The sequence below is a fragment of the Carcharodon carcharias genome, chromosome 11, assembly GCF_017639515.1.
Source record: "Carcharodon carcharias isolate sCarCar2 chromosome 11, sCarCar2.pri, whole genome shotgun sequence".
Taxonomy (NCBI): Eukaryota; Metazoa; Chordata; class Chondrichthyes; order Lamniformes; family Lamnidae; genus Carcharodon; species Carcharodon carcharias.
This window is the reverse complement of record NC_054477.1, coordinates 12,423,770-12,449,915: the sequence shown is the minus strand read 5'-3', so window position 1 is coordinate 12,449,915 and position 26,146 is coordinate 12,423,770. Positions and strand designations below refer to the sequence as shown.

The 26,146-nt window shown below is 43.4% G+C and overlaps 1 protein-coding gene across 1 annotated transcript in view; it reads left to right on the top strand.

Annotated features, from left to right (window-relative positions):
• gucy2f (guanylate cyclase 2F, retinal) overlaps positions 1 to 20,958 on the top strand; it is a 71,833-nt gene extending 50,875 nt beyond the window's left edge. The window contains exons 9-17 of the mRNA XM_041199335.1: positions 641 to 797; positions 2,466 to 2,615; positions 4,061 to 4,209; positions 6,312 to 6,475; positions 8,954 to 9,146; positions 13,509 to 13,683; positions 15,974 to 16,072; positions 18,443 to 18,537; positions 20,869 to 20,958. Of these exons, the coding sequence (XP_041055269.1) occupies positions 641 to 797; positions 2,466 to 2,615; positions 4,061 to 4,209; positions 6,312 to 6,475; positions 8,954 to 9,146; positions 13,509 to 13,683; positions 15,974 to 16,072; positions 18,443 to 18,537; positions 20,869 to 20,958 (1,272 nt within the window). The remainder of the gene's footprint in view (positions 1 to 640; positions 798 to 2,465; positions 2,616 to 4,060; positions 4,210 to 6,311; positions 6,476 to 8,953; positions 9,147 to 13,508; positions 13,684 to 15,973; positions 16,073 to 18,442; positions 18,538 to 20,868) is intronic.
• The last annotated feature ends 5,188 nt before the right edge of the window (positions 20,959 to 26,146 follow it).

Below are 26,146 nucleotides of genomic sequence, written 5' to 3'. Positions count from 1 at the left end.
GAAGTCTGAGTTGCTGTGGCAACATGTACTTTTAAAGCATCTTGTAGCCTGGAGCTATGAATCGTGATGGTAGAGGCTATGACTTTCTTTCCATCACATGGCTGAACAGGAATCTCTCCCACTCTTATTCCCAGCCATTGCCATGTGTTGGAAAGATTTGCAGGTTGATTGTCAACCTGTTTGGTCATGTTATGAACACACCTTGGCCATCAAGTTCTGGGGTGGGACTCAAACCTAGAGCTTCTGACTCAGAGGCAGAGATGCTCCCCACTGCACCACAAGACCTCCCAATTTTTAGTATAGGTGATCAAAACCTTGGTCAAAGTGGTAGGTTTTAAGGAATAAAAACAAAAAAACTGCGGATGCTGGAAATCCAGAACAAAAACAGAATTACCTGGAAAAACTCAGCAGGTCTGGCAGCATCGGCAGAGAAGAAAAGAGTTGACGTTTCAAGTCCTCATGACCCTTCAACAGAACTCAGTTCTGTCGAAGGGTCATGAGGACTCGAAACGTCAACAGGTTTTAAGGAATGTCTTAAAGGAGGAGGAGGAGGAGGTAGAGAGCTTTAGGGATGAAATTCCAGAGGTGATGGCCTGGGCAACTGATTTGATCTCTCAATCTCTGTGCTTTTAACTGACAGGGAATGAAGTATCTTCACCACCGAGACTTTGCCCATGGGCGCCTGAAATCCCGGAACTGCTTGGTGGATGGGCGGTTTGTGCTGAAGATTGCTGACTACGGGTACCTAGATTTATTGGAGACGCAAAAAGCTCCATGGAAGAAGCCACCACCAGAAGGTAAGCAAGGGCACTAGCAGGGATCTTTTAACATTGATTGTTCATAGAAAACTGTTGTAGGGGTCAGATAAATCGGGTGAGGAAGTGTTTCCACCCACTTCTAATTGGCCATCCTGCCTTTGGCAGCCTTGATGTAACTATAAGAATGTCAATCTTGCATCAGTAGGTCACACTTTTGCTTCTGAATCAAGAGATCGTGGGTTCAAGCCCCACTCCAACAATCTAACTGGTCTACTGATGCCAATCCGAGACCTTTGTCTGGTCTGATCTACGCATGGCACCTGTTCCTTGCCACATGGTTTGCTCCTAATCATTTTGAGGCAGCCTTGCAAGTCACTTTGTTGTAAAAACAGTTAAGAATGAACAATAATGTTCTATCTATCCTGATGACAAATTTCAATATAGAACATTGAGGAGCTTCAGTTACTCTTTGAAGTCTGCTGTCTGTATCAGAATAAGGGGCAGGTCATTTAGGGTGAGATGAGGAGGAATTCCTTCCCTCAGAAGGTGGTGATTATTTGGAATTCTCTGCCCCAGAGGGCTACAAAGGCTCAGTCGATGAGTATGCTCAAGACTGAGATTGATATATTTATTAAAAACATATTAAAAATATCAAGGGATACGGGGATAGTGCAGGAAAATGGTGTTGAATAAATCAGCCATGATCTCAGTGAATGGCAGAATGGGCTCAAAGGGCTGAATGGCCTACTCCTGCTCCTATTTTTAATGTTCTTATGCATCTTATCTCGCCCCAAGTCCCATTCATTCATCATCCCTGTGCTTGCTGACCTACATTGGCTCCAAGTCTGGCAACACCACAACTTTAAAATTCTGATCCTTGTTTTCAAATCCCTCCATGGCCTCACTCCTCCCCATCTCTGTAACCTCCTCCAGTGCTAGAACCCTCCGGGATCTCTGCACTCCTCTAATTCTTGCCTTTTGAGCATCCTCGATTTCCATCACCCCACCATTGGCAGCCATGTCATCAGGGTCCTAAGCTTTGGGATTCCCCACCCTAAACCTCTGCTATTCTCTATCTCTCTCCTCCTTTAAGACATGCCTTAAACATTATCTTTGTTTTCCTTTATTCTTTCATGGGATGTGGACATCACTGGCAAGGCCAGCATTTGTTGCCCAACTCTAATTGCACTTGAACTGAGTGATTTGCTAGGTTATTTCAGAGGGCAGTTAAGAGCCAGCTGCATTGCTGTGGGTCTGGAGTCACATGTAGACCAGACCAGGTAAGGACAGAAGATTTCCTTCCCTAAAGGGCATTCATGAACCAGATGAGTTTTTACAACAATTGATAAAAGCTGTTTCTGAGACTAAGCTTTCAATTCCACATTTTATTTCAAATTCTACTAGTTGTTGTGGTGGGATTGGAACCCATGACCCCAGATTGTTGCCTGTCGTTATCTCTCCATGTGTGACTCAGTTTCAAATGCTGTTAGCTGACACATGTGAAATACCTTGAGGCATTTTTTTACAATGTTAAAAACGCTATATAAATGCAATTTGTTGATATACTGTTACCGAGAGACTGAAGGTCTGCTGCAGGTTGGTTGATCTATTAAAATATATATCTATATATATATATATATATATATATATATGTTATATATATATGTGTGTACACATATATAAATCTGTCCTTTTTTTTATTCTCAGAGTTATTTTGGACAGCTCCTGAGTTCCTGAGAAATCCCGAGTTGGCCGTGAGGGCATCTATGAAAGGAGACAGTTATAGTTTTGCCATCATTTTGCAGGAAGTGGTGGTTCGAGGGTCTCCTTACTGCATGTTAGGCCTCAGCCCTGAAGGTGAGCTCTGTGCTAACTCTAGCATTCCTTCGCAGTGACGGTTAATCTGTCTAAACGTTGATGGGGCGTACCTATCTCCCTGGATTGGCTGCTTCTTTCCAGGCCATGGTGCTGAAATAAACACTCATATTATAGCATTAAAGGTTTTTTTTTCAAACATCTTAATAGCTTTATGACTGCATACCGCTGACCTAAAGAACACTTTATTTGGAAGGTCATTTAGACCTTAATTGCCGCAAATGAGGAAACCTTGCAGATTGGCAAATGCTTATAAATTCCCTGCTGGAGGTCAGAAAAAGCCAGCAAAAAGTGATTGTTTCTTTTTCTTTCTTTTGTGTCTTTGATGCTTAGAAATGTGAGAGGTGCATGTTAGATACAAATTTCTAGGGGATTTTAATGCCAGGAGTTGGGTCATTCACTTAAGAGGTTGCATATCTCAAAATTAATCCCCGTGTTAAATTTCACTCCAGCCAGCCAGGTTTCCTGGGTCCTGGGAAACCCATCAGTTAAAGGAAGGAAAGGATTGCTGGATCTAGCGAATATGCCAAATGCTGTTCGATAACACTCCTGTGAAATACCTTGGGACACTTTTACTATGTTAAAGGCACTATATAAATGCAATTTGTTGCTTACATGTAGGATTCAGCTTATCCGCTTCCCCCATCAACAATCGAACATCCCCCTCAGCCTAATGACCCAATGCTAGTGACCTCTCCCTTCCACTCCCCAATGACTCCTTCAAAACTTCCTCCAGTCCTTCGGACTCACAATCCCCAACACCTCTGACCTCTTTCTCCCCAACAGAGACAGCGGAGGAGATGGTGATATAGCGGTGATGTCACTGGACTAGTAACCCAGAGGCCCCACTAATGCATTGGCCACAGGGGTTCAAATCCCACCACAGCAGTTGGTGGAATTTAAATTCAGCTAATAAAATCTGAAATTAAAAGCTAGTCTCAGCAATGGTGACCATGAAACTATCATCAATTGTCGTAAAAACCCACCTGGTTCTCTAATGTCCTTTAGGGGAGGAAAGCTGCCATCCTTACCTTGTCTGGCCTACATGTCACTCCAGACCCACAGCAATGTGGTTGACTCTTAACTGCCCTCTGAAATGGCCGAGCAAGTCACTCAGTTCAAGTGCAGATTAGGAATGGGCAACAAATACTGGCCTTGCCTCACCCTATGAAAGAATGAAACTGCCTCCCACCCTGAATGCCTCTGATCTCCCTCCATCCTTCTTCCCTCCCTCAGACCCTAAGATATAGTTGCGTCCCCCCCATTGCTTCCACCCCCTTATTTCTCTTGCCCTCCCCTCCCTCCCCATATCTCTTCTATGTTGTACAATTCTAAGTGTCTCCTCAGTTGGCTTTTCTGCAGCAAAAGTAAGTTGCATCACTTGATCCTTTCCACACAATAATATTTAACTGTTTGTTTACTTGTAGAGATTATTAAGAAGGTGAAGAAGCCACCCCCTATGTGTCGACCCACGGTCTCTCCAGACCAAGCCCCAATGGAGTGTATTCAATTGATGAAACAGTGCTGGAGTGATCAACCTGAGAGGAGACCTACCTTTAATGAGATCTTTGACCGAGTGAGTAGATTGCACAGGGCTCCCAAGGATTAAGAAGTGCTGAGTGTGAGATGTCTTCATGTCCCTTAAAGCACTTCAAGATTGTTGAGACATGGGATGAGATTGATGTCCTATGATGAGATGCCGAGTAAAGTGGAGCCTCTGGAGTTTAAAAGAGGTGATCCCGCAGAAACATATAAGATTCTGAGAAAGTTTGACAGGTTAGATGCTTTGAGGCTGTTTCCCCTGGCTGGAGAGTCTAGAGTTAAGGGTCAGAGTCACAGGAAAAGGCCATTTAGCACTGAGATGAGAAGAAATTTCATCATTCAGAGGTTTGTGAATCTCTAAAATTCTCTACCCAAAACGTGGATGCTCTGTTGTTGTCTATATTCAAGACTGAGATCAATAGATTTTTGAATGCTACTGGAATCAAGGAATCAAGTGAATTTGAAGTCAAAGATCTGCCAGGATCATACTGAATGGCAGAGCAGGCATGTAAGGCCTACTCCTGCTCCTTTTTCTTATGCTCTTATAGTCTTTGGCTCAACAGATAAAGGAATTGATTAAACCATCTTAATGCATATCGAAAACCATATAAGATACTCTGCCCGCCAGTATTCAAGTAGGTCCAATAGATGAATGACATTCCATAGGACACCAGAGGAAAGAAACAATGATCTTAATTTAAAATTTTTCATGACTTAAGTTGATCCCCTTGGGAAATGTGCCCACTGCCCTATGTTATTGATCACTGCCCTGTGTTATTGATCACTGCCCTATGTTATTGATCACTGCCCTGTGTTATTGATCACTGCCCTATGTTATTGATCACTGCCCTGTGTTATTGATCATTGATTCTAAATAGAAAAATTGGTTCTTATTTGGAACTAATGTGTCAATGGTTCTCTTAACATTACTGAGGAACCATTTGCATCTAGCCCTCCATTACCTTTGTCTTTCAGCAGGCCATGCACCTTCTGACTCTCCACTCACACCATGTCTGACTGTGGAATACTGATCAAACTTGGATTTGGTGCTATTACGAATGGTTAGAAATAGGCCATCAGCCCCTCGATCCTGTTCTGCCATTCAATTAGATGGTGGTTGATCTGTACTTTAACTCCTTGGTTTCAGAGCCCTTAATCACCTTGCTTAACAAAGTTCTACCATTCTCAGTTTTGGCATTTTAAATTGGCCCCCAGCCTCAACAGGTTTTTGGAGGAGAGAGTTCCAGACTTCCATTGTCTTTTGTGTGAAGAGATGCTTCCTACCATCAACAGCCTAGCTCAATTTGCAGGTTATGCCCCTTCTTGTTTTGAACCTCCCCATCAGAGGAAATCGTTTCTCCCTCTATAAAATTCTTAAGTCATCTTAACAGCTCAAGTTAGGGGATACAAGCTTAGTCTATGCAACCTATCCTCATAATTCAACCCTTTTAGGGAATCAGGAAAGAAATGCCCAAACACCACAATCAGGCACCTGAACATATAGATTATAAAAATAGTGTCCACATATTTATATTTTTATTTTATTTAACAACGGAAACCTCACCCTGCCCTTGGATGAGGTTTGCTGGAAAATGTAAAGGCTGCCTGGCCGATTGACCCGTCCGCCAACTGTAAGGTTGGAAAGGCTGTGTAAAAATGACAGACAATTGCACCATATAAGTTCAGGTGCCTGTTTGTGATGCTTGGACATCTCTCTCCTGATTTTAAAAACTTTATTTCCTGGGTTTCAGGTCTTCAGCTCCTTGAGGCTGCTCTCTGCCTTCAAGGAGCTTTCTGTCAGTGCTCGTCTGTGCCCACGTCAATGTCCTCGCCCGCCCTCCTTCCGCTCCCACCCCGGCAGTGCTTCACGCTGGCTGGCCATTAATTATTTTCTGTTCCTGTTGGCAGACGATCTGGTCATTATCCCAATGCTCTTTGTGGGAGCTTGCTGTGCGCAAATGAACATTGCATTTCCTTCATTACAACAGTGACTACACCTCAAAAAAGTGTTCCATTGGGTGTAAAGTGCTTCTGGAGGCCCTGAGGCAGTGAAAGGCACTATATAAATGCACGCCTTTTTTTCTAATGCTTGTACTGGTGGGGTTATCTCATAGATTCATTGCTGTGTCTTTGCAGTTTAAAACCATAAACAAGGGGAAGAAGACAAACATCATTGACTCAATGCTCCGCATGCTTGAACAGTACTCCAGCAATCTCGAGGATTTAATCCATGAGCGTACCGAAGAACTAGAAGTAGAGAAACAGAAAACTGAGAAACTTCTATCACAGATGTTGCCTCCGTGAGTAAATACATTGGCCTGAAGCTAATTGACCTTCCAAATGGGAGCAGGGCTTGGGATGGGTTCATCATGTACACTGCTAGTGCCAATTTTTCTGTAAAGGTTTGGGAAATTATAACCTTGTGCAGGTAGATATTTGAAGCCATTTCTTTACCAATTCTTCTTCCACACCCCCCTACCTCTGCGCTGAGTTAGCTCATGGGAGCTGGGCCAGAGGTAAGGGAGCAAGATAATTGGTCTAAGCAGGGTGACATTCCTTTTGTCCATTTTCAGCCTAAAATGGGATTAATTTGAGAGGAGAGCAGGGAAATGAGACTTTGTAAAATTAGACCGGAGTAGGAACCTGAATTAAGCATATCTTTGTCTTACTAGCTAAAATCATGTGATCGTCACATGCAAATAATCATGAGAGCACATTGTGGGGTTGGTGGGGGGGTGGTGGTGGGACAGGTGGAGCTGGATAGAGGGCCAGTGATAGGTGGAGGCAAAGAAGAGATTGCCATCTTTAACACCTTTGACATCTTTGGCAATCTCTTCTTTGCTTCCACCTATCACTGGCCCCCATCCAGCTCCACCTGTCCCAACCAGCTTATATTTCACCTCATTTCTATTTTTCCTTAGTTCTGTTGAAGAGTCATACGGACTCGAAACGTTAACTGTGTTCCTCTCCGCAGATGCTGTTAGACCTGTTGAGTTTTTCCAGCATGTGAAAAAGTTTTAATGGGGAAGTTTCTGGTTTGTCACATCATCAGGCCTCGCTGTAATGAAACAGCTCTTTGGGATTAGCATTAGCACAGGGGGAGGTGGTGGCAGCATCATGGTATTATCATTGAACTATTATTCCAGAGACCTTGGGCAATGCTCTGCGGACCAGGGTTTGAATATTCAATAAAAATATGGAATTAAAGGTCTGATGATGTTGGCCACAAAACTATTGCCGATTGTCATAAAAATCCATCTGGTTCACTAATGCCCTTTAGGGAGGGAAACCTGCTGTCCTTAACCGGTCTGGCCTACATGTGACTCCAGACCCACAGCACTGTGGTTGACTCTTAAATGCCCTCTCAACGAGGATGGGCAATACATGCTGGCTTAGCCCACATCCCATGAATAAAAAAAAATGAATCTTGGGATACACCCAGACACAATGGTTTCGTAGCTCATTAGCCTGTAAGTTTACGTTGCAATCTGAGACAAAGCCTGTAAGTCTTGGATGGCTGCATTTCATTGTTTGGCTTAATTGTCTCTGTCATTTCTTGACTAGCATATTGAAGAAGTCACTCATCGTGTCTATGGTTTTCAAGAGGTTTTTTTTAGGTCCAGCTTCAAGATTCCATAGAATATCGGAAGGCACAGTTTGTTTAATTTCTGAAGATCTTTAATGCAAACAGCCTTTTTGAAGTACCTTTTTTTGGACTTTTAAATGTTGGCCGCTTTCAAATTGAATGATTCTTATTGATGGACTGGTTACAGTTCCTGGTCATTACCACTTCAGTGAACCAAAGGTTTTTATGACTATCAGGCAGTCGCATGGTCACCATTATAGGTACAAGCATTTTATTCCAGATTTAATTATTTGAATTTAAATTCCTCAGCTACAATGGTGGGATTCGAATTTGTGACTCTGGATCATTAGTCCAGGCCTCTGGATTACTAAACTCATAACGTACCCACGATGTTACTTTACCTGTGTGACCAGAATGTCACTCAACAGCTCCAATGTACCAGCTCAAAAGTTCTAGATTAATCACAGGCTAATCTCTGCAGGTTTATCTCCTCATTTTTGGGTTCCAGGAACTGTCAACATGAGTCCTCGTTCAGGAAACCTCTTACTGGTTTAATGTGTCAAAAGGTGTGGATGGCTGAACCTGATCTATTGTCTCAGTGAAATGATTTCAACCAAAACCACGGGGTAAAAATCAACCTGCGCCTATTTCTGAGCAGTGTGCGCCCGAACACAGAGGTTGTCCTGAAACTGGTCTTCCGGGCATCAGCTATGCCTTCAGAACGAGCTTCCTGCGCCTTTCACCATCTCCACAGGCAGCTCACCCCGCACGGCAAGGATTGTCTTCAGCCCGCCCGCAAATATCCCCAGGGAAGCTCCATAGAACCTACGGCACAGAAACAGGCCATCTGGCCCCATGCTGGTGTTTATGCTCCCCATGAGCCTTCTCTCACTCTACTTCATCCACCCTATCTGCATATCTGCTGTTCTTTTCTCCCTCATGTCTTTTTTTAATCGAGCTTCCTCTTAAATACGTCTACAATTGGGTTCACAAGGTTCAGTTTAGAGTAAGAAGGTAGCTCTGACATATGCATGAGTTTATGACTCTAATGATAATATTGGTTTCAGCATCTGTGCGTGAGAACACTGCAAAGCTAGCAATGGGTTTGTCTAGGAACCTGTTGCAACATCTAAGGGTAAAAATTGTCTATCACCATCTTGCTTCCATTTCCCCCACTTGCTTTTTCTTCCAGGTCTGTTGCTGAAGCCTTGAAAATGGGCGGGAATGTGGAACCTGAATATTTTGATCAGGTGACGATCTACTTTAGTGACATTATTGGCTTCACAACCATATCAGCATTGAGTGAGCCTATACAGGTCATTGACCTCTTGAATGACCTCTACACTTTGTTTGATGCTGTTTTAGGCAATCATGATGTTTACAAGGTAAGGATTCATTTGTCTGCAGCCTAGATGTGAATGCCAATGTGGTAACGGATCAAAGAATAGAGTAGTTATGTCAGTCCTTTCTCCTGCATTGTCTAAGCTGCGGCTCTGATAACCACTGCTAGCACCCTCACTTCTGAGTAGGCAGGTTCCTGGAGTTCAAGGTCCACTTCAAGACCATGAGCAGAAGTTCTATGTTGATACTCCCAGTGCAGTACTGAGGAGGTTTTGCACTGTCAGAGGTGCCATCGTCTGGATGGGACATTAAGCTAAGGCCCATCCACCCTCTCAGGTGGAGAGGAAAGATCTCCAGGTGCTATTTTGGAAGAGCGGGGGTGTTCTCTCCAGTATTCTGGTTGATATTTATTCCTCAATCAACACCACTAAAATCAAATTATCTGGTCAATTATTTCTTGGCTCTTTGCTGTGCACAGAATAGCTGCTGCGTTTCATACATTACATCATTGGCCACACTGCCAATGTACTTCATTGCCTGTAAAGTGCTTTGGGACATTCTGAGATTGCGCAAGATTGCTATAAGAATATAAGCCTTTTTCTGTCTTTAAGCTTTTGATGGGATTGGTCCATTTTCTCACCCCCAACACCCAGCGCCTCCTTCTACACACAAAGTTTTGGCACCATTTTTAAAGTCACGGGTGAATGTGGCGATTCTGTGGCGATTCTCTCACCCAACTGTTGTACTTTTGTCAAAAGAGCTCGGGAGCTCGGGAAAAGCGGAATTTACTGCCAACTTGACAAGCGAGAGGTTCTGCGCTTTTCCGAGAGAAATTTGTCTCCATAGAACATTCTTTCGCTCAAATAGGCTGCTCAACACATCGAGCTTGTTTTGGTATTTCTTTCTATTTACGAGCCCTGCTGCTCTAACCTCACTGCCTGCTGGCCTCCCCATTCTCTTAAATCTTCATGTTTACTAGCCACGCTCAAATCCCCTTTCAAAATGTATAGTTTTTAATCATTCTTTAACGATTTTCTTCCTGTAATTCTTTTTAATGATTATCTTAAATTCTGTCCTCACATGAACGTTTCGCAAACCAATGGGAACAATTTACCAATCAGCTTGAAGGTCACCCCTTGAACTTTCTCACCTCCGGTGAAGAAAGTGAATCCCTAACTGCATAAGTCCCTGTTTATAATTCCAACTCATTAATCCCCGGTAACACCCTAGCAAACTTGTAATGCACCTTTTCCGATGCTTTCCTATCCTTCCTGAAGGTGTTGCCTCCTCGCTAGGATATTGTTTCAGGGACATCTCAACCCCTTGCTCATTTTTCATGTCTGATTCTTGCTGACGTGTGTCAGTGTTAACGTGGTTGACTTAACCGCCCTCTGAAATGGCCCAGTAAGCCATTCAGTTCAAGGGCAATTAGGGATGGGCAACAAAAGCTGGTTTGCCCCAATGCCCAAATCCCATCAAAGAATAAAAAAACTCCACTTTCTCTGTCTGTCTCCACATAAGCCTTGACCCCCTTGTCTATCAAAAATATATCTAACTCAGCCTTGAATAAAGTCAATGATCCAGTCTCCACTGCTCTCTGGCGAAGAGAATTCCACATAATAATGACCCTTTGAGAGAAAAAAACTTCTCCTCATTTCCATCTTAAAAGGGGGACTCTTATTTTTAAACTGTGCCCCTTGGTGCTAGTCTACCCCACAAGAGGTAACATTCTCCCAGTTTTCATTCCATCAAGTCTCCTCAGGATCTTATATGTTCCAATAAGGTCACCTCTAAACCCAATGGGTATAGGTCCAACCTGTTCAATCTTTCTTCATAAAATAAGTCCTTCACCCCAGGAATGAGTCGAGTGAATCTTCTCTGAACTGCTTCTAACGCAATTGGCTCCTCTTCCAAATAAGGAAACCAAAACTGAACACAATACTCCAGCTGTGGTCTTACCAAGGCCCTGTACAGCTGCAGTAAAACATCCCTATTTTTTATATTCCATTCCCCTTGCAATAAACGCCAACATTCCATTTGCCTTCCTAATTGTTTTCTGTACCTGCACACTAACTTTTTGTGATTCATGTACCAGGACAAATTGCTTTGTCCCAACAAGTCCATGCTGGCCAAGCAAGAGTTATTCAGCCTAATCCCACCGTCCAACTCTTGATCTGAAGCCCTATAGGTTACAGCGCTTCAAGTGCATATCCCAGAAAAAGACCCTGCAATGGTGCTACCCCACCCGCTTTCGCTTGCCACCGCAGAGAAAAACTCATCAGAATGAATGGAAATGTAATAAATTTATGTGCATTTTTAAAATTAAATATCATAAGTAAATTATTAATTCATGCTAGAAACAAGGATATAGAAAATGTCATATTCCAAACAGAGAGCATGTTCATTTGAAGCTTTCTAATGTTTTATAAGACCATCATGATCTTCTTCTGAGAAACTAATAGTTATCTTACATCGATATTAACCAAACATAAATCTTGCTTATAAAACGACTGTTGTTGTTTGCGTTTATGACAACTCATGCCATTCACGCAGGAGCCAGTTTTATCGAGTGATGTCAAGCGAGTGATGGACTAAGGGCTCTGCTCCATTCTCCCATATGGCCTGGGGCGTGGTGTTGCATATTGGTGACTTGCATGTTGGAGCAGTCCCCGGACCACCCAGAGGATTCCTGTGAAACACACTTTAAGAACTCCTGGATTATAGCGCCACAATAGCATTTACATGTCCAATTTTTTTTTTTGAAATGTGATTAGGGTTTCTACATCTACCAGCCTTTCAGACAGTAAGTTCCAGACCCCCGCTATCCTCTGGGTGAAAAATGTACTCTTGAAATCCTTTCTAAACCTTCTTCCAATTACAGTAAACCTATGCCCTTGGTTACTGACCTCTCTGCAAAGGGAAGTAGGTCCTTCCTATCCAGCCTGTCTAGGCCACTCATAATTTTCAATCACTCAATTAGTTACTAGCTCCAAAAGATTATGGGGTTGAGCCTCTAGCCAGGTTTTGAAATGTGCTGCCTCTCCGTACTGGCAGATTGCTGCACTACCGGAGGTAAATCTTTCTGGAATGAACTATTAAACTGAGGTTCTTATTTCCTTGTCCGCCACTTCAGTGGGGTGTTAAAGACCCCAGGACACTATTTGATAATCGGAGAGGTCTGTTATCTTGTCTAAAAATCCTCCCTTGACAAATGAAAAAAGGTTCATTCAACTCATTGTTGTTTGTGGGATGTAGCTGACATGGTTGTCTACATAACATGAGTTTTCTCTGGACTTGACTGTTCCATTCCTCACCTCCCACCTTGCACCCTCCTTAAAAGTGAGCTCAAGCAAAGCTCTGCTGCCTGAATCCTAACGTGCATCAAATCCCACTCATCTATCACCCCTGTGCTCACTGTCCTACATTGACTCCTGATCCCTAAAGGCCTAACACTTCTTTTTCAGATCCCCTCATGGCCTTGATTTACCTCCATAATCACTTCCAGCCCTACGCACCTCTGAAAACTCTACGTTCCTCCAACGCTATCCTCCACTTTCCATCTCTCACCATTGATGGCCGTGCCTTTAGCCATATAGGGCCTAAACTCTAGGATTTCTTCCTCATGCCTCTTCAAATCTCTGTCCTCCTTTAAGACGTTCCTTAAAATCTACCTCTTTGACCAGACGTTTAGTCACCTGTCCGAATATCTCCTTTGGCTCGGTGCCAATTCTTTGTTGATTACACAGCTATGAGATGCCTTGGGTTTTTTTTTACTATAAGGTGATACATAAATGCAAGTTATTATTGAGTCTACAACAACAGCTTAAAAGAGGGGAGAAAGGCAGAGGAGAGCAGGGAGGGAATTCCAGAGCTTAGGATAGGATTGCCAATCCTCCAGTATTGGCCTGGAGTCCCCAGGAATTGAAGATCAATCTCCAGGACTCCGCTGTGTGCAACCCTGGAGAAAAATGATAGGGACATGAAAAAAGATTGTTGTTTTTTTGTTACTTTACTTGACCATTTCTCTTTATTGGCTATAAAAATATTGAATTTGGGCAAGAAAGGGCTGTTTAGCTAACAGTCAGGCATCATCCAACTGGGTAATGAATCTTTTTGCTTTCCAATTGGCTTAGGGAGGCAGTAAGTCACGAGGATGGATGAGCTGGCTGACGAATGGCTGGAGTGTGGGGGACGGTCATGTGATGAAACCAAAGGAAAACATTTAATCACAGTTGACAAACCCTAGCTTAGAGCCTGAGCAGTTAGAGGCACAGCCGCCAATGATCACACAGTAATGATTGGACGGATTGCATTAAATAGTAATTCACTTCATTAAAAACCCTTTGAGTCATTTGTGGTCTGAGAGGTTGTTGTACAAATGCTAGCATTTCCTTTAATTGCTTCAGGTTGAAACCATTGGCGATGCCTACATGGTGGCATCAGGGCTCCCAAAGAGAAATGGCAATAAGCACGCTGCTGAGATAGCCAACATGTCCCTGGATATCCTCAGCTCAGTGGGTACCTTCAAAATGAGACACATGCCTGATGTCCCCATCAAGATAAGAATAGGGATGCATTCAGGTAAGGGCCTCGGAACAGAAATGTTAACACATGTGACGTCTGTGATCTCTCCTTAAAATGAAAGAGCCTCCTGGGAGAGATTTTGACACTATTGAGGTTAGGAATCCCAGCAAAGGGGAATTTGACATCAATGTTGACTTTAGCTCCCTCTCCCCACATCGACCTCTGCCTAAATTTCCACCAGAGGGGGGCAGTTAAAATAGAGCAGGTGTCTTACCCACTCCTTTTCCACCCTGTTCCAATTGGCTGCAGACAATAAGGACATGCCAGTGGGGTCCCTTTCAAATACTTAATTATTTAGTCGAGTTCCTATCTTCTATCTTAACCCAGCACAGGAACAGATAACATAGCTGCAGGAGTAGACCATTCAGCTCTCTGTGCCTGGTCTGCCATTCAACAAGACCAGGCTGATCTTCCACGTCAACTCCACCTTCCTGCACCATCCCCTTATCTCTTAATTCCCTTTAACCCCAAAAATCTATTGTTCTCTGTGGAATATGCTCAATCCTCAATGACTAATCCTCTGGGGCTATGGGCAGTAATAGCAGCTTTCCTTCTTGGAGTTGGATTGAGAGCCAGAGACAGCATATTGAGGTAATTTCTTTGTGAGCCAGGAGGGGGCAGAATTTCTCCTCTGACCTCTACACAGAAACCTTGGGCCTCCCTTGCCTGCACCCCCTCTCCCAACCCCAACCACCTCTGGCCCAGCCCGCTTTATGCCTCTCACCACTTATATGTACTTGTGTCTCATGGGTACCAATGGTACTGCCTGAATTCTAACTCCTGCTCACCTGCCAGGTGCTGATTCTTGCTGACTTCAGGTGGGAGTCTAGGACTGGAGATGGAAATGAGGGCTTGGAGTTAAAAAACCTCTCCTGGCCTCAGCAAGGGAGTCTATAGCCTGACCTTACCTCACACACAGAGCAATCCCATCCCAAGTTATAATGGAGGCCAATAACTCACAGTTTATGTATTGTGTGGGTGAGATGCAAAGTAATGTTTATCCCAGGGGTGGTGGCTGCATAATAGCATTGTTACTGGGCTAGTATTCCAGAGACCCAGGGTAATGCTCTTGGGGACCTGGGTTCAAATCCCACCACAGTTGATGGTGAAATTTTAATTAATTAAAAATCTGGAATTAAGCCTGATGATGACTATGATAAAACCATTGCTGATTGTTGTAAGAATGTTCATGAATGTCTTTAGGGAAGAAAATCTGCAAACCTTACCTGGTCTGGCCTACATGTGACTCCAGACCAGATAAGGGTGGCAGGTTTCCTTCCCTAAAGTGCATTTGTGAACATTTTTACGACAATGTGGTTGACTTTTAAATGTAATTAGGGATGGACAATAATTGCTGGCCTAGCCAGTGATGCCCACATCCTATGAATGAATGTAAAGACAATTACAGAAAAAGGATTTTCTGGAAATTTTTATCTCATGCTATTTGTGGGAGCTTGCTGTATGCAAATTGGCTGCTCTGTTTCCTACATTACAACAGCAACTACACTTCAAAAGTATTTCATTGGCTCTAAAGTTCTTTGCGATATCGTGAGGTTGTGAAAGGCATTTTATGAAATTGTAAGTTTTATTATATAACACTTTATTATATAAAATCGTTAAAAAAAAGCCTATGATTAGGTGTGATTCAGTGATTGGACAGCATTGACTGAACATCCCTGAGTGTGCCAATAGTAACCATTTTAAGATAATCAGTTGAGCTTGTAACCTGGCACATTTACACTTGCTAGAAGTAAGATACATTCAAAAGCAGGGCCACATTCTCTGCAAACAGAAAGAATATTATCAAGCCTTGCACCTTTTTGGAATTACCCAGGAGCTTGGGGAACCTTTGGTTCCCTGTTCCTTTCTCCAGGGCAATGCCTTGGCCATTCAGAGTTGACTTGCTAACCAATCAGCACCCTTTTCTCCTTTAGTATAAATTGTTGTGATCATCTGAAATTTGGCATTCTTGCATTTGTCCTGATGGGTGCAAGCTGAAAAGCTTCGACAACATGTCTCTCTTTTCAACAATTTTCAAATTGTAAGTTCTGCCTTTTTCTTCACACAAAGCTGATAACCCCCAGGATGTGGATAGTGGGGGATTCAGTGATGGCCCTTGTACAAAATTCCTCAATCAGTTCTTTTAATGAATTCATGGGCCTGGAAACACATTTGTTTTGCAAGGCCATCAAATCTTATCATTGTGTGCACCTCTCAGCTCATTCAGAATTCTCCTTCATGACCATGATGAAAGCTTTCACCCTCTCCCTTCTGCCCTCCCTCACAGGGCCATGTGTGGCTGGAGTTGTGGGACTCACCATGCCCAGATACTGCCTCTTTGGAGATACAATTAACACAGCTTCACGCATGGAATCTACAGCCCTGCGTGAGTATTACTGAGTCGGGTTAATGTTTGTGGTGTCCGATATTAACTGGGGCTACCAAGAAAAAGAAAGCAGAGGATTTTATTGAGGTTGATGTTAAACGTGTCTCCACCCATTCCAACAGACACGGTCGTGCTTTGTCATTTGTACCCTGAGCATTATAGAATGATTCATACAGAGGAGGCCATTCAGCCCCTTATACCTGTGCTGGCGTTTCGAAAGAGCTATGGAATTTATTCCACTCCTCCCCTCTTCGCCCACAGCTCAAATTTTCAAGTATTTACCTAAGTTCTTCTTGAAAATCACTATTGAATCTGCTCCCTCTGCCCTTTCAGGCAGCACATTCCAGATCATAACTTCTTGTGTTAAAAAAAGGTCTTTATCTCCACTGGCTCTTTCATCAATTGTCCAATACTCACAGCCAGATTTGTGCTATTGTGGCGGGTAACTTGAGTTGGAAAACTTCCCAACTTGAGCTACCGACCTTGATAGTGAAAACCTGACCCTAAGTATTCCCAACTCGGCAGACCCGCATCAGTTTAAAGGACCCCGTTAGACACAAATTTCTCTCCAGGGAGCAGTGGGCTGGATGGAGTCAGGCCTGCTGACTCAAGAAGCACTTCATTAGCGGCCATGGGGCAGAGCAGGGGGATGTGGGGGTGGGTGGACAAGTGCCAAAGAGGGCTGGTTAGAAACCCCGCCTCAGTTCTCTAGGGCTTTGTCCCAGTTGTGTTAGAAGCTGGTAGGTCCTCAAGTCCTCACCCCTCACACCTCCTCATTCCACCACATTTCACCCATGGCCTCTCCATGGCAATTCATGTCCCCACCCATCCTGAACACTCTGTTATGTCCTCTATGGCTTTACAATACCAACCCATGCCCCCCCACCCATCCTCCATGTCCCCTCATACCCCCATGGCTCCTCATAACCCCGTGCTCCCACCACAGCCACTCACCCACTATCTACCATAGGCAGAGCTCAGGAGCCATGTGGAGATGAAAAAAATTAAGCCGCTAACAATCTAGTACGGCTCTCACTCATACACACCTAATAGTAAAAAAAAATCATGAAACCCATTCAGAACTTTTAAATATCAAGTGGTTAATCTATTATAAAAACAAACAAACTTCTATTCAGACCTCACATCAAAGGCAGCTCATTCATTAATTGTCCCTTTAAACTGTCAATAAAACTATTGTTTCAGAGCCTCCTGCCAGGATAATTGTAGCTTTTGAAATTCAGCCAAATGTTCATAATGACATAACAACACCCCTTGGGAAATTTCAATAAATAACTCTATTGAAATTGCACAAATAGCTGATAATGCTTTTTTCTAACCTATACGGTTAGATAGGTGGTCTATCAATCAAAGCAATACAGCAGATGTTTTTTTTTTAACTCTGACAGCTTCATCCATTTTTCATGTGTAAAGAACGGGGCACTTAAAAAACTTCAAATCATGACACTTAAGCAGGCCTTATCCACCCTTCAAGAGCGTTTACAACTACTCCATCAATTTGTGACTCCCAAACTGCAGGTTAAGGAGCAACCAAAATGGGGCATGTTTGAACTCAGCACTAAGTTCAAATAGTCCTGCTGAGTTCAGGTTTCTCTTTTGTGTGATTTACACCCCAGCCCCTTCCCCTGCCAGCAAAGTTTGGATCTGTTGCAAGTGGGTACCTCTGGGTTCCACCCGCCTTTTTAACGCTCTGCAGAGTCTTCCTGACTCAGTGAGAATTCAGCTCTTAAAACTAAATCATTCTCTCAGCTGTTACTAATAGTGCTTGACGACCATTGGGAGTGAGTGGAGACCATTGCTTCACATTGGGTGGGGAGGGTGGGAGGTGGTGAAGGAATAACCACCCAGTTAGAAAGGTTGAAAGTGAGCCTACCATAAGTCACTAGACATTTAGAAATGAATACCATTATAAGGATGGATTATGAGGGAGTGCTACTGCACTGTCAGAGGTACTATTTTTCAGGGGAGATGTTAAACTGAGGCCCTGTCTGCCCCCTCAAATGCATGGAAAAGATCCCATGGCACTATCTCAGTGAAGAGTTAGGGAGTTCTCCTGGCATTCTGGTCAGCATTTATCCCTCAACCAACATCACTAAAACAGAGTATGAGGTCATTTATCTAATTTCTCTTTGTGGGATCTTGCTCTGTACAAACTGACAGCCACATTTTACTACATTGCAATGGGGGCTACACTACAAACAGCACTTCATTGTCTGGGAAGTGCTTTGGGAGGTCCTGAGTTCATGAAAGGCGCTATATAAATGAAAATGCTTTCTTTCAAATCCAGGCAGCCTGACAAAGCAAGGAGAGTATTTCTTGTTCTCGATTTAATTTTCTGTTTCTGGATTCCAGCTTATCGAATTCATGTCAATCAGAGCACAGTAAAAATCCTCCACAGTTTGAATGACGGCTATCGAATACAGGTCAGAGGGAAAACCGAGTTGAAGGTGAGGACGATCATTTCTCAACAAGTTGCAAACTTTTGTGCATTAGTGGCCCTCTTCCTTTGCTACTTGAGAAACACGCTGCATGCAAAACACCACACTCTTCAAGGTGGGGATGTCCATGTTGACGATTGGGTCATTTTCCACTACCTACACCCACCGTCAGTCTGAAGCACTATGACACCAGGTAAAGCCCATGCTACTCAAAATAAAGAACCCCCTCTTTTGCTCCACTGGTAAGCCTTAATCTCAGATTACGACCCCACTACACCAATATGACATTTCCATTCCTCCTACAAATTCATTCCTTGGATCCTCAGTGTCTGAGGTTGGAAGGGCGCAGGACCTTTCCCGCAGAGCCCGCACCCAGCAAACCGTTCTGGATCCTGGCAGACGTCAGCCTGGAATGGATTTAAACCCAAGCCCAAGCCTAAGACAGAAACTGGGCTACAATAGTGTGTCATGGCCATCTTCTCCTTGAGTTCTCTGCCTAAAGGCAGGTCCGACCCACAGCGCGGTGCCTCCACCACAGGCAGGGCAACGAGGCAAGTCCCGAATCCACCCCCAGCCAGAACAGGGAAATCTAACCCCATGCTGCTGGCACCAACCTGAGGCACACCAACCACCTAGCCAATTGCCCCCCATACAGTATAAAGTTGTCGCTTTGCCTGATTGTCGTGATGAGTGCAAGATGAAAGTCTTCGACAAAATGTCTCCTTTCGGCAATGCATAATAATAAATTTTAAAAATTGAAGGTAATCAGCATCAAACTGAGTAGAATCAACCTATTTGGGTCAAGCAACATGACAGGCATGATGTAAAATGGGCTAGCGTCATCGGAGGGCAGCAGAAAGCTTCTCATTGTTGTATATTTGATTTCCTAATAGGTGTTTGCTTCTTTTAGTGACTGTCTGATTTTTCTTTCAACCACAAATTTACAAGTGGCAACTGCAGAGAAACAAGGGTATAAAACTCCTAATAAACATTCAAACATATAAGTTTTCACTTAACTAGCACAATTGTCAACCATTGAAGTCACAGCACAAGAGGAGGGTATTTGGCCCATCACATCTGTGCAGGTGCTAGCTCCCTAACTGCAGCAATAATCTTCAGTGTTTTTTTCTCTATTGTGAGTTTTTTGTGTTCTGAGAATAAATTACAGATTGTTAGCAAAACACATTCACAGGTTACACTTAGTCAGCACAACACATTAAACTGAGTTAGCAAAACACATTCACAGATTGTACCAGTGCTTGAACCTATATGGGATGAGAACAAGAATAATAAAATGATGAAAAGTCAGCCACCTGAAAAGTTAACTCTGTTTCTTTCTCCACAGATGCTGCCTGACCTGCTGAGCATTTCCAGCATTTTCTGTTTTAATATTTCAGAATGATATGCATTTGCAGCCCATTATATCCATACCAGCTCCTTGCTGGAACATTCTGAAACCAGCCCTCTCCCTGTATCTACGTCTGATTCAAACATTTACCCATTTTCTCCTAAACGATGCAATGCTCTCCATCTCAACTACTACAATGCATTTCACATTTCAACAATCTTCCTAAACTCTGTAACAAAGGCCAAATACTGTGGAGATTGGAAATCTGAAGTGAAAACAGAAAATGCTGTGGAGGGAAAGAGAAGCAGAGTTCATGTTTCGGGTCAATGATCTAAACTCTATCCTTGCTCTCATTGACCAGAGGAAACAGTCTTTCCCTATTCATGCCACCATTTATAATTTAAAAACAACTCTATTCAATCTTCTCTTAGCCTTCATTGCTCCAGTGAAAATAATCCCAGTGTCTCAAATCTCTTGACTACAGTTTCTTCATCGCTGACAAAAACTTGAAGCAATGGCCTACCGTGATCTCTACTCTGTACAGCTCTGCAAACTCCTCCAGATCTCTATGTTCCTCCAGTTTTGGCCTCTTCTGTAATTCCCCACTCCCTTTGTCCCACCATTGGTGGTTGAGCCTGTGACCACCTTGTCCCTTAGCTCTGGAATTCTCTTGCCCCGATTCTCTCTCTCTCTCCTCCTTTACAAGGCTTCTTAAAACTTACCTCTTTGACCAAGCATTTAATCACCTCTCTCGATGTCTCATTCTTTGGCTCAGTGCCAATTTCTGGCTGGCTACGTTCCTGTGAAGCACATTAGCGTATTTTTCTATGTTAAAGGTGTTAGTTAAATGCAAGTCTTGTAGCAGTGCTATTATATGAAATGCCAGTTACTGATACTTGTTCATCTGTTTATTCATGCCGATTTTTGTACATCTATTCTTGTGCTGATTAAGAGCCAGAGGAAAATATGGACCCTTGTTCTTCATATTTCAGGGTAAAGGCATACAAGAAACCTATTGGCTTGTAGGAAAAGATAACTTTACTGCACCTTTACCTGAACCTCCAGCAATCAAACCAGGGTAAGGACATCTCATCAATGGGTTTAGAGATAACTATCAGTGAGGAAGGCCAATGTGAAAAGTGGAACGGCATATAGTTCCAGAATGAACCTGGCTGATTGTTGGTTACCAGAGTGTTTTTGACTAAGGGTCCAAGACATCTTACAGACTTGAAATCCTTCTCTGACCCATACAAAGGCTCTCAATCTAGTTGCCTATCTCAATGGCAGTCTATGGTTTTTGATTTTGTTGAGTTCCAGATGCCCTGGAATTCATTGGAGGCAGCTTGCATCCATATCTTATGCTCTCCTGTTGAAAACAAAGGGAACATCAATTGCGAATGTGCGCATCACTACCGTCCTGAGCCTTTGGAGGTGAAGGTGGAGAGAGAATCATCCTGTTAGAATGTGAGGGACATAATAGTTAATGGGCTAGAAAAGAAATTCTGTTGTGTTGACTGCTGGTTTGTTTGGGCTACAGTCGACAGGTAAAAAGAATCTGCGAAACAGTTAGATACATTTCTGAAAGGAAATGGGTGAAAACACGTGAGGTGGTTAATCTTGAAAAGGGGTCAGTACCTCAAAACACTCCTATGTGTCATGAATGAACAGGCAATGGCTGAGCAAGCAAGGAAGCATAATGGAGCAATTGTAATGTCACCATCCTGTCATTATCAGCATGAGTCCCTTGGGGCAAGGAGGCCGCTTGCCACAGAGTACAGCCTGTGACAAGAGCTTGCACATGGAGTCTCTTAACATGGGGATGCTGTTGGTCCTGCAGCCACCACATGGTTCTGGCTGACCAAAAGACTCTCCTGCTCTTACCACCTACTATAGATCACATTACCAGCGCACCTTCTGTGGTTGTAAGGTGGCCTACTTTCTCAAAATGAGACTCAAACCCAGAGCTTCTGGCACAGAGGCAGGGACGCTATCCACCACACCACAAAATCTGCCACCCTGTCATAAAACTGGCAGGTCTCGAATTCCATTCATTGAGTGAAATGGTAGGCTGAGTGCATCATGTAGGCTGATGGTGTGTTTGGAAGGGATAGGTGGGTTTGGAGTGTTAATGCAGGTCAAACAGAGGACTAATAAATCAAAGCAAGACCACTGGGGGAGATGAAAAGCCCTAAAGAACAATTCAGACAGAAGTTAGAAATCTTTTATTTGTAGGGGGGCTGGGTGGTTGGGGTTGGGGGGGGGTGGGGTGCAGCAGGGGTGCCTTCGGTCATTGTGGATACCATTTAAAGGAGACACTGAATGAAGAGCTGCTGTCATTGAGAGTACTTAACACCTTGATGTCGTGGACGGTGTGGTGTCCCTTAGAGTTACGGCCATTGATATATCTGATGCCAAGTTAATGATGGCCCTATGCCCTATAAAGGAGGAAATGCAGAGTAGCAGATAGGTGGTCAAATCTACAGCACAAATCAAAGACACTTAATCACAATGCAAAAAATAACTCTATGTATGATAGATTCAACCTTTAACTTTATAATATGTAACATATACTGGACTAATGGGCTGACCTTGTGATCCCACACTTCGAGCAGGGAGGCCACACTTGTGCACTGTACACGCTGAAGTTAAGGCTTCAACAATGCGGCCCTGATTCTCTGACCTGAGGTCCTGGAGGTGTGGTTAACTGCTGGAAATGTGGGATCACAGAATAAACTAATGTGTTTCACGCCCCATGCCTAATGGGCTTTGAGTTTCAAATCCACTGGGAGAGAGTGTGTCCACCTTGTGGGAAGGTAAACTGGACAGTGTGCGTGATGGGCAACTGACCAGCCACTCTCAGCTGCTCGGCAGTAGCACGCTCACCTCAAAGGCTTGCGGGTTCAAGTCTCATTCCAAAGTCTTGAGCACATAACCCAGGCTGAGACTCCCAGTGCATTACTGAGGGCATGCTGCACTGCTGAAGGTGTTAGCTTTTGGATGGGACGATAACCCAAGGCACTGTTTGTCTTTTCAGGTGGGCGTAAAAGGTCCACGACACTATTTTGAAGAAGAACAGAGGCATCCTCTCTGATGCCCTGGCCAATACTTATCTCTCAACCAAGATCAATTAAAAAAAACAGATTATCTGGTCTTTTATCTCACTGCTGTTTGTGGGAGCCTGCTCTGAACAAATTGAATGTTGCATCCTCTACATTACAACAGTGATTACATTTTAAAATATTTATTGACAGTAATGTTCTATAGGATATCTTGAGGCACTATACAAACACAAGTACTTTCTTCAACATTTCGTTCAAAGTTGACAGTGTGTGTTGCTGTTCTCTAGCTTTATAGATCTAGATTATTGACAGTTTTGTAGCTTAGTGGTTCCATGTGACTGGTGCTTTGGCCAGGAAGGATGTTATAGCCAAACCCAATCCTGTCCTCACCTCACATCCACGCTTTTATATTGCAGCTATGCTGTGCACATGCACATCCCAATGATCTGGATGAGAAACCTTGATCATGGCCTGGAAATCCAGTTATAACAACCCACCTCTTGCCATAGATATGACAAGTTAGCTCCGCAGAGATTAAAAAATGAACCTGGGCACTTGTATGATTTTGTGTCCCTTTTAACATCCAGCAATACAAGCAGATACCACATTAATTTTTTAAAAATACTTTAATTTCCATAACATCTTTTATGACCACAGAACATCCCAAAATGCTTTCCAGGCAATGAAGTCATTTGGTAATGTAGGAAACACAGCAGCCAATATGTGCACAGGAAGCTCCCACAAACAGCAATGTGACAAGGACCAGGTTTTCTTTTCTTTTTTGGTTATGTTAGATGTGGGACAAATATTGTTCAGGGCACAGGGAGAACTGTTCTTCCAAATTGTGTCAATATCTCATCCAAAAGATGGATTATCAAAGATGGATGCCTTTAAAATTCCATTCCCATTGACAGTGCCTCGGACAGTGCCGCACTCTCTCAGCCAACCTAGATTACACGCTCAAACCCTGCATTGGGGTTTAAAACCGATAACTCTCAGCTTTGGAAGTTGAGAGGGCTCGGCAAAGTTGAGACATTGGCAAAGCAGAGAAAGGAGGTTTGACCACAATGGTTACTATGACAGCCGTATTCACTGCTCTGCTAAACTCACACATCCAATGGGATTCCCATGAGTAGAACCAACTGTACAAGAGTCATGCAGCTGTCTAAATATTTTCCACAGAAGTAATGGTCACGGTTTGCAACTGGATGAAATTGGAGAGGACAGAAGGTTAAAAGCAGAGCAACTCCTTGCAGTGAAGTAGTAACTAAGGTAGCTGGTACATGTGAACATGTGCAACGTGTACATAGGATTGTTTGGTTGGTTTGTGTCATTTTTTTTTTCTTTACCTCTCGGCTGTGATGTTTTAAGCTGTGATGGTGTTGGTGGCTTCCTCAGTTACTTCAGTATCATTTCTCTTTGTTTCATGTGAGACGGGTGCTTTGTATTAACGTGTAACATGCAAGAGTGGGTCTTCTGCCAAAAGGGCTGTATTGTCTTGTAAAATTATCCCCATGGAAATTCCATAGTGACCCCGAGATCAGGCACCCAGATTGATCACGAAATTTCTGTGTGGCACCTCAAACATTCTGAAGCTTACAGCAGATTCCACCTTTGCAGTCATGCTGAGATCCACCTCCCCAAATCCTGTTGAGATTTTAACTTACAAGACTTCATGGGATGATACTGCCCTGATGGCATGCCTTGAGCATGAAAGGGAATAGTACTTTTGAGTTATAATACTAGCAAACTCTCTCAGGTGTCTACTCTTTTGTTCAATTCATTCATGGCATGTGGGCATTGCTGGCTAAGCCACCAATTATTTCGCATTCCTAGTTGTCCTTGAGAAGGTGGTGGTGAGCTGCCTTCTTGAACCGCTGCAGTCCATGTGGTGTAGGTATACCCACAGTGCTGTTAGGGAGCTCCAGGATTTTGACCCAGCGACAGTGAAGGAATGCCGATATATTTCCAAGTCAGGATGGTGAGTGACTTGGAGGGGAACTTCCAGGTGGTGGTGTTCCCATCTATCTGCTGCCCTTGTCCTTCTAGATGGTAGTGGTTGTGGGTTTGGAAAGTGCTGTCTAAGGGGACTTGGTGAGTTGCTGCAGTGCATTTTGTAGATGGTACACACTGCTGCTACTGTGTGTCGGTGGTGGAGGGATTGAATGTTTGTGGATGGGGTGCCAATCAAGTGGGCTGCTTTGTCCAGGATGGTGTCCAGCTTCTTCAGTGTTGTTGGAGCTGGACTCCTCCAAGCAAGTGTACAAAGGAAGAGCTCACCCATGCAGGACTGCTTATTAATGAGTTCTCGCAGCGATGAGCTGAAAAGATTTGGCTCACGGTATAATAACATACATCAAGGAAATTGTCAATGAATAGGGCTCCATATCTGTATCACTTCAGATTATGAGAGGTCTGACATACATTGCTTGCAATCTTCAGGATATTCCAATAATCAGGGCAGTCATACAAATTGTGTATAATAATTTTATATAATAGTGGTTCAGTTATAGCAGTAAGGTCACTAACTCCTCCCTGTTGGTGCCTTTGTGAACAGTGACCATTTCAAGCTCAGAATTGCCTCATTCAGTATAGATCAATGCTGAAATTCCTTCTTGCAATGCATTTGTCACTCTATGACTTGCCTGTGAGGAACCTCCAAACTAAAGAGGTAATTATTGTATATTGCCCTTCACCTAGTGGTATGTGCTGAAAGGTGCTTGGAGGATTGTTGGTCCATGTTCGGAGGACATCCCACAATCATGGGATGACATCACAAAAAGTGTCTGCGGGCAGATCATCTCAGCCATATGAATAATGATTTTTTTTAGGTCCCAAGTTGCCTCTAAAATGCTCCAGGACAGCCCCAAGTGGTGAAAGGTGCTGCATTGCCTTTGTAATTGAGAAGTTGGCAAGATTGAACTTAGATGTTGACTTTGTGGGGAATTGAAGATGAAGGCCTGTGTTCCAACACTTCATGGGACAGCATGTTACCATGGAGTGCTGCTACAGTAAGATATTGAGCTGTACTTGGAAATTCCACACAATCACCTTCTGTACTCCCTTTTTTAATTCATTCATGGGAAATGGGTGGCACTGGCAATGACAGCATTTATTGCCCATTCCTCAGCAACTAACTGACCTGCTAGGCCATTTCAGGTGGCCTTGTGGATCAGGTATCATATATATAGACCAGGCCAGACCAGGTAAT